The 15,733-nt window shown below is 24.9% G+C and overlaps 1 protein-coding gene across 1 annotated transcript in view; it reads right to left on the bottom strand.

The window, feature by feature from the left end:
- The window catches only part of LOC107445948 (synaptogenesis protein syg-2), a 136,612-nt gene that overhangs the window by 68,691 nt on the left and 52,188 nt on the right, over nucleotides 1-15,733 (bottom strand). The window contains exon 2 of the mRNA XM_016060465.3: nucleotides 3,906-4,111. Within this exon, the coding sequence (XP_015915951.1) occupies nucleotides 3,906-4,111 (206 nt within the window). The remainder of the gene's footprint in view (nucleotides 1-3,905; nucleotides 4,112-15,733) is intronic.

The raw sequence follows: 15,733 nt of genomic DNA, 5'->3' as shown, positions 1-15,733 counted from the left end.
GAAACTAAATAGTTGATACATGGAAGAGAAATGTCTTAAATTTCTGAATTCAAACCCAGGAAAATAAGAAAAATACAGCGCTTTTCATATTTGTTTACGTGTACATGAAATAAGCTTTAAAATTAAGTTTATGATTTATATATCAGTTGATTTTAAATCGTTTGCCTGCCAATATTTCAGTGATGGAGCATGGACATTGAATTTAAATTTAACAAACAAACAATATATAATGTTCAAATAATATTGTTTTCTATCATATTTGAATTTGACTATGAAGTATTTCTTGCATCCAATTTCATTCAATTTTCATAATTATTTTATTTGTATGAGTTTTTGAAATTTGATACAATTTGTTGATTTTAACTGCTTTTAATATAATTTACGAAAAAACCAATTTTTATAAGACGACTTCAATACTTAGGATGATAATATAACTCTCGATTGGATTTCAAATCGAAATTTTATTTTAAAGTTGAAATATTAGTTCAAAACCAAGTGTTCCTTTTTCGGAACATTAGTGTCTTAAGGAGTTATATTTTTAGATTCCATTTAATTCATTGAGTAATATTGTGTGGTATTAGTATTGTGGCTTTAATTTTAAAAAAAATATGGTGCTGAAGTTAAAAGGTGTTCATCTTCGTTTGACCAAGAGAGAGACCAGTATGCGAAGAGTTAGATTAACATGAACTTTCTGGTGGCTAATGATAGAGTGTTAGAGACAGAGGTTATACTTATCAAATAATGTAAGACTAATACTCATTCATACTCATTATTTTTTCTCATTTCATGAAAGTCTAACAGTTTCCAGGTAAAGTGGTATATTTTAGAAGTTGTTATGCTTTTTCTTTTTCTCATTTGAGAATGATGGAGTTGGATTTTTCAATATAGTCCCAACAATAGTATTGCATAGAATATTGGTATTGATTTTTTTTCAGGAGACATTTGTTGCTACAAAATGAGTAAACGAAAGTAGTCAAAATTTTTCTTGCCCTTAGCATCATGTTTAAGTTGCATAACGGTACAAAAAGTAATGTCGTTTTTAGGAACTTTGTTTAAGGTTCAGAAAATATAGATATTTTTCAAATACAGCTTGGCAAAGCAGAAGATTTGATACAGAAGAAAAACACACAGAAAATTAATTTCCAATCTGTGCCACCGGAATAGTGGATATTGTTTTCAAAGGCAATATTTTAGCAGATGAAGAGAAAAATCGAATCTTAGGATCAAGTGCAAATAAAAAATGAAAGAGGGAAAGCCCAATCATAAAGTTGAATAAGGAAATGAAATTTGATAAGCCAAAAATTCTGAAAAAGCAAACTTTTTTTAAAAAATTGTTTTGAAATTTTGTCCTGCTGACAGATTTTTCCTGTAGGAGAATATGTAGAATATGTCTTCAATCCATGGTCATTATTTGCTTCGCAGTAAGTTTATACTTTAATTAATTTATTATTATTTTAAACTTTAATTATTTTGCAATGAATTAATAAGTTTAAGATGATGTCTTCAAATTTCTTGGACTTCTTAGCGGATTTCACACTTTTCTGTGCCAGACATGTACTGGATGGGCCGCAGTTGAAGTAACCGAAGCAACCATCAGTAAATAAAAGGAAAAAAAATCTGTTAAACACTGATGATCCAAAAATGGAACATTGTTAAAATCACGCTAAATTTTTCCACTCTCTTTTTTCTTCATTTTCTTTAAAATACCTTTAGTAGTGAATTTATACAAGTTCAAGTTATTATTTCTTTTATAATTCGGAGTTCAAAAAATCAATGAATTTATAGAATTAAATATTGGCTATTCTTATATGAAAGATGATAAGGGACATTTTTGTCTCAAGTAGTTTACTTTAATAAATAATTTGAAATTTGTATTACAATGTTAAAATGAATATGTCGTTTTTTTAACTGTGCAATGTTATAATGCACTAAAAAATTGAGACAATAACTGGGGTATCCTCCCTTAGTTGAAAAATACCCTTGTCTCCCTCAGTTTAATCTAGAAACTGACGGTGCATTATTTAGTTGTCTTGAAAGCATGTATATTTTAATTGTAGTTTGGGTTTTCAGTTGCGCACCAAACTTCACATGGGATAATTAATTGTTTTAACTCGGATGTAACCTAGGAGCTCTTTCGACCAAGCAGAAACTAATTGTTGCTTTCCTCGTGTCATTTTTAATGGACATAGTTATAACTTTTTGGAATTAATTTATTGCCATTATTCTGAAGTTTAGACGTGGCTATAGTAAAATTTTGAAAAAGTAGATTACAGCTTGTTTGTAAGTATCTAAACAATGAAAACTATTACTATAAAAAAGTTCTATTTAGAGTGATTAAGATTGCAGAATAATAGACAATTCTTCGTTTATAAATCCTTTCCTATCATCTTCTGTTTAATATTTTTCTTTTAAAATATTATAGATTGATATAGATTTAACTTAATTAACTGTCTTACCCAGAGCCAAGACTTGACCCCTATTAATAAGCTGTGGATATTTTTGAATCACCAAATCAACGATTATCCAAAATTGGTTCAAGAACTTCTATGTCAATTCCAAGCCGAGTGGAGGAAATTACCACTAGCTGTCATACAATAACTTGTAAAAAAGCATACTCCAAATGTAAGACTAAAATTGTCTTTCATGGAGCTTTAACCAACAATTGAATGTGAATAAAAGTTGTATATCTATCATAGATGTTGAAACATTTATTGGTCGATACTCTATTTGTCATAGTCTGACTGGAAAATATGGTTCTTTAAAAATTCCCGACATCATTAGAGTACATTTTTGTGATATATTATTCATAAAATTTTTTAAATTTTATACCATAAAAACTGAATGAATAGTTATTATATACAACTAATTCATTCAATTTTGAATTACAGTAATACTCATCATACACAGTAATACTCATCATTCTTACTAATTTAATTCTTAAAGGAAATCAGATCGAATGTCACTCAGTGCTTATTAATTTTGTTTACTTAAATTTAACATCATACTAGCAACTCATAGTAAGACTATATTATTTGTTAAGGTGAAAATAGTTCATAATAATTACATAATAGCATTCATTTTTTGCAATATAAATGAACTACAACTATCAATAATCAAATTCTTCATTCTTTTCTAACAAATGGTTGCTATATTCATCAATGCATTATTATAAAAGCGTTTTAGTAAACTGAAGTCCATACTAAAAATAATCTGCATTTTTTCCTTAAAGAGAAATAAAGGTATTTGATCCATTGTTTCATTATTTAAAAATCTTGTTATGAAGAAAAAAATGTCAAAAGTCTTCAGAATGGAATCTGAAAATATTTTCAAACTCAAAACTTAAAATGTAGATGGAATACATTGAAAAACATTCAGATTACTGTTAAAAGGATTGTTAGTTCGCTATCGACTTCTTTTTAATAACATTTTAATAAATAAACATAAGACCATTTGGCATTGTGCTTTTGAGGCATATTTTAATCTAATCTGTTTGATTCATATTATTTAACGATTTTCAGGAAAGTTTATTTTCTTCAGAAGGTTCAGGAATTAGGCCATAATACCAACAAAAAAATTTCTTACAACAGCTTGACTAACGCATGATGAAATGAGGATTGAGTAGCAATTTTAAAATGAATAATTGGACTTAAGAGTGGCTACGAGATACATTATAATATTCTGCAGATATTTTTAAGAAAAAGTAAACTTTTCAAAATATTATCGAGATTTTTCGAACAATATAATAAAATAGATTAAAGGTCACACCAAAAATATCAGCTGCAATGTGACGTAAATAAACTAATACTACTATCACACCAACATAACTGTTTTTTAAAATCTCCAGTATATTAAAATATTTAATGCTTTATAATTACACAAAATAGTTTTGGAAAAAATTTACTTACATCAATAAAGACTCCTTCTAAAGTATATCTTTGGGCGGAAGGTTTGTCACTAGGTAGATATCTATAAAACTCGACATTATCTTTATACCATTTTACAGAATAAAGTTCATTTCCTTCAAGGTCATAGCCGCAATCTAACCAAACAGAATCTCCTTTAAGTACAAAACCAGGTACTCCTAGGTAAGCGAAGCGAACTGGTAAACAATCTGAAAAAAAAAATAATTTATTAATTTCAGAATAATATTTTTTAATATTTAGATTGAATAAGTAATGAAATCAAACAAATACGAACGCATTGTATGCCTTTTATATGCAATAGTTAAAATGATAAAAATTTGAACATTACAACAAGCAATGTTTTGCTTTGGTAAAATTATTAATATGCAAAATGGTTTCGTATTTTAGAAAGATTGCTTCAATATATATTTTTTTCTGGTAAAATATTTAGTCAAAATGTGATAATTGATGTTTCATTCTATTTTTTCTAAATAATTTAATCAGTGACTTAAGTAAAAGAAAATGCAAATGCATTGAGTTTTCTATTTATATATATATATATATATANTATGTATATATATATATATATATATTGATCGAAAAATCATTTGATCGAAAAATGAATCTTCAAAACATACTTAGAGAGCTGAGAGTTGTACACCATATGGAATAGATGAAAGAAAATCGTTAAACTTACTAAAGAAAACGCAATAATTTTTTTCGTCTAGTTCAAACTTTTCAAGATTCTTCAAAATGCTATTAAATTTCTAATGTGAGTTTAAGATATGTTGAAGTTTTCTTCAGAATTATTTAAAATTACGCTTTCATTTTAAGTTCATTGAAGATATTTAAAAGGCTGACTCTATTTAAGAAAATCTGTGTTTATTTTAAAATTACTGCCTCCTAAGCTTATTACTTGAGTTTCTAAACTTTAAATCTAAACTTTCACTTTGAATTAACTCGCGTATTTTAAGCAATTTCATTCAGTAAAAGGATTTGTTTAATTTTTTTTTCAAATTTAATAATCATTAAATTATTTTTTCTTTCTTTTTAATTAATTCAACATGCTTGATCTCATTGCTGGATCCTAAAAATTACCTCTGAGAATGTTTAAACCTAATATTTTTTGTGCAACATATGGCAAACTCATTCTGATAGATGTTATTTTCTTTTTGTTAGAAAAGATATTTGGAAACTATTAATGAGATTGCACAGCACAAAAAGCTCTTAAGAATAGTGCAAAAGCACAATTTTTAGTCATTTTCACAACATAAAATAGTCTTTTAATTCATCAGACTAGATCTACAAAGGGAAGAAAAAAAACCAATAAAACTACGGTAAAAAGTATTGGCACCCTTAGCACAGAATCTGCAAAATCCAATTTTGGCGTTAAGTTTTATACCGCAAATTTTACAGTAATATATATTAAATTACTGTCATTAAGTGAAAATAAATGTAAAAATTACGGTAAATCGGATTTCTATTCCGTAAAATTGTGATGATGGATTTGATGGAAAAAAGTACTGTCATTTATATTGCTAGTACATTTTACCCTAATTTGTATCCGGAATTTTTTACAATGCAGTCAGCTCTTTTGTCTTTTTTTGTTATAAATATGCTTATTTGAACATTTTTCTGAGATACTTTAATGCTCAATAAATTTATGGTGTTATATGTTCCTAATCGTAATCCTATTGCAAGGTCGAAAATATTTTGTGCAAAATGTTACCCTAACACAACTAAAGAAATATATTTCTATTCATATGATATTTTATACATTAACCATTGAACAATTTTTCTTCTCATAAATGGATAGCGAAATATTTAAACGATTTTTGAACGAGAAAAATATTGGAATTTTAATTTCAATCTGAAAATAAAACGACAAGCATAACCATGGGATTTAATAAATGAAGTGGATCCAGGACAAAAAAATAAAAGAAATTAAAAATTGAAAGAATTAATGCTATTAATTTTCTTCAAATTGGAAAAAAACTTGTGTTTTATAGCATTAAAATCGTGAAAAAATACTTTGTTTTTATTTTTAACTATAAGAAACTTTGACAGAACAAATTTATATCTCAATGATCATTTTATCAAATTTGTTTTAAACTTTATATACGTAGCTCCAAATCTGAAAAATGCTTAAAATGTCTAAAACATATTTTTAAATACATTACTTTTACTTATTCGAAATGAATCGAAATATAATAATTTAGATTTTTATATAGATAATTTTACAAAAGTGAGAAAGTTATTTACGAAATTTTAATTTTCGCACTCATCTTAATATTTTATTTTAACATCGCTAAACTTTAACTTAAAGCAAATAATGATGTTTTATTATATTTCAGTTTCTGTTTTTAATTTGTTTATTTATTTATTATAGATTTATTTTAATACTTTATTTATTTATTTTTTTTTACTTTGAAAATTACTTTTAATATATATAGCTTACTTTATTTATTACTTTTAACACTTATAGTGTAAATATTTGACACAAAATAAAAAAATTTATTCATGTTCCGAAATGTTTGTTGCTTGAATTTTCTAAATCTCCAATTCACTAACAGGTCAGCCTTTATTTAATTTCACTAAAATAAATTTATTCTGAAATTCAAAAAAAAAAAAAAAATCGCAATTTCTTAAATGATTATTATGAGCCGAAAAGTCTACTTTGTTTATCGTAAAAAAATTTTTTCAAAAAGCATATATAATTTTACGAAGTTTGATGAAAAAAATTATATAAAAAATTTGCGAAAAACTCATGATGTCATGTTTTACTGTAAAATCTATTTTTAGCGTAAAATTTAGAGAATTAAAAAATCTGATAGTCTAGTGTTTTAACAGTAATATTTTTCCAAAAATTACGATATGGAATTGTTTTCGGTAATAATGGATTTTACAGTATAATAGACTTTACGCATGTCTCACTCAGGGTGCCAGTACTGTTGCAGCGTAATTTTTTACAGTGCAGAGAGATAAAAAATAACTTTGCTATCTATTTATTATTTATTTGCTATTTATTTGCTATCTATTCATTATTTATTTAAATAATTAATTCTTAAATGAAAAATCAAATAATTTCTGAGATATATACTTTTCGAACACCCTATATTTATGTGTGTGATTATTTAGGAATAATTTATTATACATAACTTTTCAATTTGACATCAAAATTATGATTTAATAAAGTTTTAATCTTTTTTATTAAATTCCTGACATGTGCTTTTTCTAGCTGAAAGTAAATACACATTTAGAGACTATAATTATTTTTGCTTGATATAAATGTGTAAAAATCACTTTTCAACAAAACTCTTATTGATTTATTGACAAAGATATAGTTCTGAAATCAAAAAAAGAGTAAAGTAAAAAAACGAGTCAGTAAAAGCATGTAGATTCATCCATTTTCTTTCAAAAGCAAAAACAGAATCAAATTACACTTAAGTATAAAAAAGGGAATATATTTCTTCCAATTTGCAAAGATTTCACTTTCTTTCTTAAAAAAATATTTTTTATACACTCATATTTTTTGAAAAGATAATTTGATTTTAAGGTGAAAGGTGTTAGTGATCTTTTTAAATATGTTTTTTTTTTTTTATTATTTTCCAATTTGAAACTTCTTTTGAGAAGCTTGAATTGATTGAAATATTTTGTAGTTAAAAGCTGTATTAATGTTTACTCAAAAAACAATTAGATTCAAAATAAGTTAGAAGCATTAAGTTTCTTTTTAAATGTTCCGTAATATTTATTAGACAAAAAAATCTTACGCGGTGGAATGTTTTATTGTTCATTTAAAATATTTTTTTTTCAATCTAATTTATTATTTTCTTTTAGTTGAATTATAAAAACCCAAAGCAAAACAGTAGAGCCAAAAACTAATAATAAAACAATATTTAATATGCTTGATGCCATTAAAAATAGAAAGCAAAATTATGAAAATCTGATTACTTTTTCTTCATGAAATTTAAAGATATTAGAGACATTAAAATACAAAAAAAATTTAATAGGAGGGTATTAATTACTCTCCCAGAAAAAAGAAAACAAACCAGGACCAAACCGAAAGCACTTTTGAGCTTTATCTGTAATTTCAATTGCATATTTTTCAGGATAACATTTAAAGGAAATAGCAACGATTCGAAAACGTTATATATATATATATNTATATATATATATATATATATATATATATATATATATATATATATATATATATATATATATATATATATATATATATATATATATATATATATATATATATATATATATATATATATATATATATATATATATATATATATATATATATATATATATATATATATATATATATATATATATATATATATATATATATATATATATATATATATATATATATATATATATATATATATATATATATATATATATATATATATATATATATATATATATATATATATATATATATATATATATATATATATATATATATATATATATATATATATATATATATATATATATATATATATATATATATATATATATATATATATATATATATATATATATATATATATATATATATATATATATATATATATATATATATATATATATATATATATATATATATATATATATATATATATATATATATATATATATATATATATATATATATATATATATATATATATATATATATATATATATATATATATATATATATATATATATATATATATATATATATATATATATATATATATATATATATATATATATATATATATATATATATATATATATATATATATATATATATATATATATATATATATATATATATATATATATATATATATATATATATATATATATATATATATATATATATATATATATATATATATATATATATATATATATATATATATATATAAAAATATATATATATTATTGCGACTGGCTGTTTTCACCCCTGGTGACGAAACTTTGCATCCAGTATGTTTAACTGATTGATACAAGTATTATGAACTGTGTTTTGGATACTGAATGATATCTACTTTCCCCAACCAGTGCTAAGGATTTTTTTTTCATTTTCAAGCTCCTGAGCATTTTCTTCTAATGGATTTAATTGGAAAATAAAATATATTGCATTTAAATTTGAAAAATGCACTTAGGTGGATAAATGCCAAAATGTTATTCTCTGTGAGATGAAATAATAATTTATTTCTAGAAAAAAACTTATCTTTCTAGTTCTGTACTAATGTTTAAATTATGAACAGCAGGTGCTCTAGCGAAAATAACAATGTAATGTCTTGTGAGCTTAGCAATGTTTTTTTGACTTAGTTTCTGTTTTTTGACTCTCATTCAAGATGTACTAATTTTTATGTCCTTAGTAAATCTATACATTTTTGAAATATTCCGATGAAATAATAATTTGTATTGGCGTTTATGGTTCATTTGATTTATTTTAGTTAACTCTGGTAACTTGAAGGAGTAACAATTAAATAGTCCAAGGTTCAGCACTATGCTATACTGTGCTGAACTGAAAAACTTTTTCCGGTGTATGCCGGTACTTGTTCATTAAAAATGGAGAGACATTCAGAGTATGAAAATACAATGGGCTCACATAATTTCTAACTTACTAAATACTTTAACTTACTAAATTCGGCATAAAAAATAACAAAAATCGAAATTCGAGCATGGTACAACATTCTCCTTTACCATTACTTACATAAATTTTCATAATTTTCATTTTCTCACTTTCCAGAAATTATTATCTAATATTGCCTTTCAATAGGTTCAGAAATAGCTATTGTATGATATTTCAATAATTCCTCGAGCAATAGAGCAAGGTGTAGTTAGTATTTTTAAAATAATAGGGCTCTAATAGGGGAGCTATTACCTCATGCATTTAACTAGAAAATAGCACGAATTTTAGTTCTTAACGGAGACTACAAGAACACCTAATTTATCATTAACTATATAATTTTGTTGTACATATATTCAAAAAATAAGTGCAATTTACGATAATTATCTTTATTTTTGTACTCTTTTAATTTTGTATCTGACTTAGAGAAGACATGGGAATTCCAGATTAAAATATCAGGAATTTGCCTTCCACGAAGACAATTTAGCCAAAGGACAAATAAACCACACTTCTATATTTGTGGTTGAGAATAACCAATCGCAGTAAACCTAACAGTAATCGAATTCTAAATGTTCTCTGTCAACATTGATAACATTTTGCATTAATATATCCAGTGCGTAGGCTAAAAAAATATTCATGAATAAGTTATCATGAACATCTATCATCCGGAGTTAAACTTGGATAAATTTTATCCATGCAGTTCATTTCAATCACTTAGCAATTCTAGTACTCAACAGTGCCAATAAAATACAACTATAAATTCATCTTTAGCAATATTCAAGGATATCATATATTCTTATAAATTTAAAACTAAAACAACAGCTATTTTTAAAGCTATCGCGTTGCTCAAGATGATTATCAATAGCAAATAAGTCGGTAAGAAATTTTAATCACTTTGAATAAATACTTGAACTGGGGTATGTTTATTTGTTCGATTTTTTTCTCTTTCTGCCAAGCCCGATGATACACGAATTCATTATGGCTAGAAATGTTGCGAGATTCTGACGGTTTGTGATTTCACCTATCGATAAAGTTTTATCACGCAATGGAAAGATTTTCATTCTATGAGGCTCAACTGGTTGTAAACTTTGGGTGTCATAAGTGTGCGTGAACCGCAACACCATAAAAAAAATCCAAATAAAATCGATTTCCCCCCTCCCCAGACGAAGCATATGACTGCCTCATAGATAGACTTTACAGCAGGAAAAAACTTCACTCAACATTTCATTGGAACAGGAGATCATTTTCGCAATAAAATCTGGTTTTATTTTTCATGTTATTTTATTCTTCAAAGTTAATATAACATGATTTTTTCTATGGAGAAAGGAAAAAAGAACAGACGCTTATTCTTTTCATACTTGTTTTTTTTTCTATATTAAAAGAAATAAAATATTACTAAAATTAATTAAAAAAATACTAATTATCTGGTTTAAGCAATAGTTTTTAAATACTCTCTACTTTCTACAGTCTAAATTTCTAGTGAAAAATTCGTATAATCTGCTTTAATTTAAATAACTTCTGGAGTAGATTTGCAGAATTAATTAATGTTGTTTGAGTATATTTGCATTCCTTATCCTTAAGTAAAAATTAAAATACTTGGTAGGACAAACTACACAGACAACATAAAATATTTTTCCGACTATGTGCTATTTGTTGAAAACTACATATTAAGTCACTTCTAGGAAATTTATCATTGCTAGGGGTAAAATGAACAGCATTCTTAAGAACAATTGAAAAAATATTATTTACTTTTAACTGCTATTTTTATGAACTATATTTATAATAAGCCTCTGTTAAATTGATACTAATCGGAATATAAATAGTACCATAAAAGTGAGAATAAATAAATATTTAGGATAGAAGGCATATTTTGAAAAGGTTTGAGAGTGGAAATGAAGTTCAAAAACAACATCGGCCAGAATAAAGGTGCATCTGTTCACTTTTTCAAAAAAAAAAGTAAACTGCTCGAAAATACTCCAAGCTATAATCGTCACAAATGTCTAACATTTTTGATAGATGATTCCTGAAAATCGTATCCCTCTTAAAATTTCACAATCACAAAATTTTTTGTTTAAAAGTTTTAAGGTCAATTATTAGTTAAATGTTTCGTTTAATGTTTAATGCTTAACGTTCTACATCAGAACAGATTGAGTCATGAGTAGAAATGCCAAGTAAAAATCCGAGCAACTTTTCCACTATCCGAGTCAGTGTCGTCAACAATCAAAGTTACGGTAATTTTTCAATGGCGCTTCTAGGTAACAATTGCCCAATTAAGCAATTATATGAAATTTAAGTTACAAAATTCCCAAAATTATTTTTTTTTTAAATAAATTTTGCTTTTAATAGTTAATTAACCAATTCGTTAAGAAAAATGCGCATCAATTTTTTATTTATTTTCAAATCAATGAAAAATTTTAGTTTTATTTATTTTTACTAACAAGATAAAAGTACACAAGTTAAAAATTCTGTATTGATTTTTTTTTTCGAAAATAAAAAACACCAATACGTTTTTAATTTTTTTAAAATTTACTTTCAATCTAAAGGGTCCCGATTTAATTCTATTTTAAAGAGTTTGCAACCTTTTGATTTTCCTCGGTTGCAACTCCATCTGCGAAACAATATGCTCAAAAAGTGCTACTCAAAAAGTACTAACTCAAAAGTACTATACAACTCAAAAAGTGCTACTTTTTACTGGAGAATCCAAATCTGCAATTAAAATGGTTGTTCATATTTAAGATTTCCAAGTTCTCCACCCTGCTCCCACGGTGCTATCAAATTTGTTATCATTAAAGATAGAATTTGGTATCATTGAATATATTTAAAAAAATATTGAATGTGCCTGGATTCACTTTTTGATCCGAGGTATATTTCTCTCTCGTATATATATATATATATATATATATAAAATTAAAGATTTGAAGCAGGTGTTAATTGAGGATTACATNCAGTTATATATATATATATAGTTTCTTTTTAATAAACCTGTTTTTTCTTCAAAATTTAAAAAGGAAAGAAATTACTGTTGATTTGCGATTAAATTCCTTTTGAAAGCAATCATGAAGGCAAAAAGCTCAAAATGTACAAAATGTGAGTAGAAGAGCAACTCTAACAAATTTAACCAATGGATGACATTAAAACCATTAGGCATGCGACTAATGCCCCATTTATTTCACAACAGGAAATGACGAGCAAACACAAAAGACCTAGTTTCGTTAATAAAAAGAAACATCCTAATTTATACAAACTTAATGCACACTTAAGTTATGAATAAAGACTATTTCAACGAACTTGGAAAGCTATCTTCTGTTTGAACTAAAAAGCAAGTTAAGTGGTTTTATTTAAGATAATTACGCCATTCAATGCTATTTAACTTGAATTTGTGTATGTTGAGTATATTTAAAATAGCTAATTTTAAATAGGCTCTAGCAATTATTTCCGAAGTCATCGTTAATTTGTTGGATCTTATAAAACGAATTTACATACATTAATATCTAATGAGCACACAAGGAACAAATAAGCTCCATTCTGCAATATTTCGCTTTATCCAAGATTTAGAAAATATTAAAGGTGACATTATTAAAAGTCCACTAAAGTCTTTTTTGTATTGGATTTTTTTCAGCCTTTCAATGATAGGATCTAATAATCTAAGTATGCTTAAAACTTCTTTCAAATTGAGCTCATTACGAAAAGCAGAAAATGAATTAATATTTCTTGGAAAACGACTTGTGCCAGATGTTTATTTTATCGTATGTTATAATGTTGATTCATCGTATTAAATTTATTATCTATTTGTTTATTGTTTCATTAAATACTCTAAATTATGTGCATTGTTGAGTTTTTTTGAGATTTTTTAAGAGTTTTAAGAACTCTAATATCCTAGATGACAGAAGCTAACAAAATATAAAAAGACTAAATTTCAGAAGTGGCCCAAAAAAAATTTTTTCAGTATCAGTAATAATCAAATTAAAATATGAAATAGCGGATAATGTTATAATCAATAAAATTCATAATAAGTTTGTGAATGAGATTTAACGGAATTTTATTTGTCGCTTTTTATATAATACCGAAAAAATTAAAATAAAAAAAAATAAAAATTTCAATTAAATTGAGATTCATATTTAAGTCTATTCATCAATCATATATCACATATAAATCTTTTATAACACATTATAAAGCCATATTATATTGTTAATTTTGCCGAAGTTGTTACTAAAGTGCTTTGGTAAAAGATTACTGAGTTTTTTGCTATTTCCATTGAGCTAGATACCTGGTAAATTTTACCATATTCTGGTAATTTTGACCATACTTTTTTTACTTAGTGTTAAAAATGGTGATTAATCTAACTTGATTTAAAATGTTGAAATAAAATTATTGTGAAAAATCAATTAATATTTTTAAACAGAACTCTGTCAACTGTATATTTCCATTCATTTCCTTCTGTTCTTAGAAAATTGATTTCTTAACTACTCTGTAATTTTTGGGGAATCCTGTTTTTATCTTTTTCTTAAAATATTTCTTTTTTCAAAATATAGTAATTTTTTTAACATATTTTGTCAGGTACTTAGGTAACGTAAGCAATCAATTTTGAACAAACTTTTAAATGACAACATGGAGTAAAGCATTAATTATAATTAATAAGACCTTTAAAATATAACATTGAACAATAGAAATATTGATCAATGCTAACTTATTTTGTTATGCAAATTTACATGAAGTAAAACAAAGTGTTAAGTTGAATTATATTGGCATGCAAGTTGAGTGAATTAAACTTCATATTTCTTATTCATAATTAATGAATCTTATATTTAGTGAAAATATGGTTCATCCTCAAATTAGACATGACTAATCTTATAACATTTCTAAAGTCAAAAAATTTGCTTGACAATATGATTTCAAGTACCCTCATTAGGGTTCAACCTGGAACCAATTTTTTTCGCAGATTGTTATAAAATGAAAAACTATAAGAGTGGAAAATTGCATCGTTTATCATCAGGTAGAACGAGAAATTACTCAGTGAAAAATGAGTATCAGGATGAGAAACAAAATGGGGAAAATGTCGACCAGTAAGGAAGAGAGGGAATGAAAAAAGGAAAGAAACAAGAAATAGACCAATATTAAACAGTTATCTAATTCACAGGGAAATTAAATACAAAAAATGAAAACCATATAGAAAGCGAGGAATATTGCTTGAGTAATTTTTTACCAACATAGATATTAAAATAGAGACGAATTTTTTAAGATAAAAATTCATAAGAAATGAACTGGATTAAGAATTAATTACGTATTTATTTAGATTAAGAAATTGCTCCCAGATTAAAAAAGATTACGATTAATTTTGATTAAGAAATTATTATACTGGATTAAGAAATTATTAGATATTCATTTTTTTAGGAAAAAACTCAGAGATTTATGTTAAGTAATAGTGTCTGTAAGAAATCAAAATATAAGTAAATTTACGTATATTTTGTAATATATGTAAATTTATAATATGTAAGTTATAATATATAAATTTATTAATTTACATTATGTATAAGTAAATTTACATTATCTAATATATATTACTTCTAAGGACTTGACAAATAACTTATAAGTACTCTTATTACTTATAATGTATATAACTTGAATTATAACTTTTACTACTTGAAAGACTCTTGCCAAAGACTTTTTTCCGATTTAGTTGTTTTCTATGATATTCACATTAATGAAAAGGTACAAATTTATTATACCTTCGAAAATTCGGTTATTTATCTATCTTATGGAAATCTCGAGTTCAAGATTATGTAAATTTAATAATTTTTGTTCGATTTTAATACTTCAATGCAAATTTAGTTAGATATTTTATTTATTTCACTATTTTAATCCAAATTTTCTAGACATTCCTTTGGTATCAACTCCTAAACATTTATTAAAACAATCTGATATTGAACAAAAGAATAATTATGTAACGAGACGAAAAGAATTTTTCCTGACCCTTGTTATCTCTCATGTTAACATGAAATTAAATATCCAACAACATTTTTGGGTTATCTTATGTTAAGTAACCCAAAAATAGTGTTTGTAAGAAATTAAAATAAAGTAAATGGACACACATCAGTTCATTAGCTAATCAATACTACTCATACACTTTAGAAGACTATTTCTGATTTAGTTGTTTTATATGAAATTCATATTAATAAAATGGTAA

Source organism: Parasteatoda tepidariorum, chromosome X1 (genome assembly GCF_043381705.1).
Source record: "Parasteatoda tepidariorum isolate YZ-2023 chromosome X1, CAS_Ptep_4.0, whole genome shotgun sequence".
In the NCBI taxonomy this organism is placed as follows: Eukaryota; Metazoa; Arthropoda; class Arachnida; order Araneae; family Theridiidae; genus Parasteatoda; species Parasteatoda tepidariorum.
This window is presented reverse-complemented; position numbering and strand designations above follow the sequence as displayed.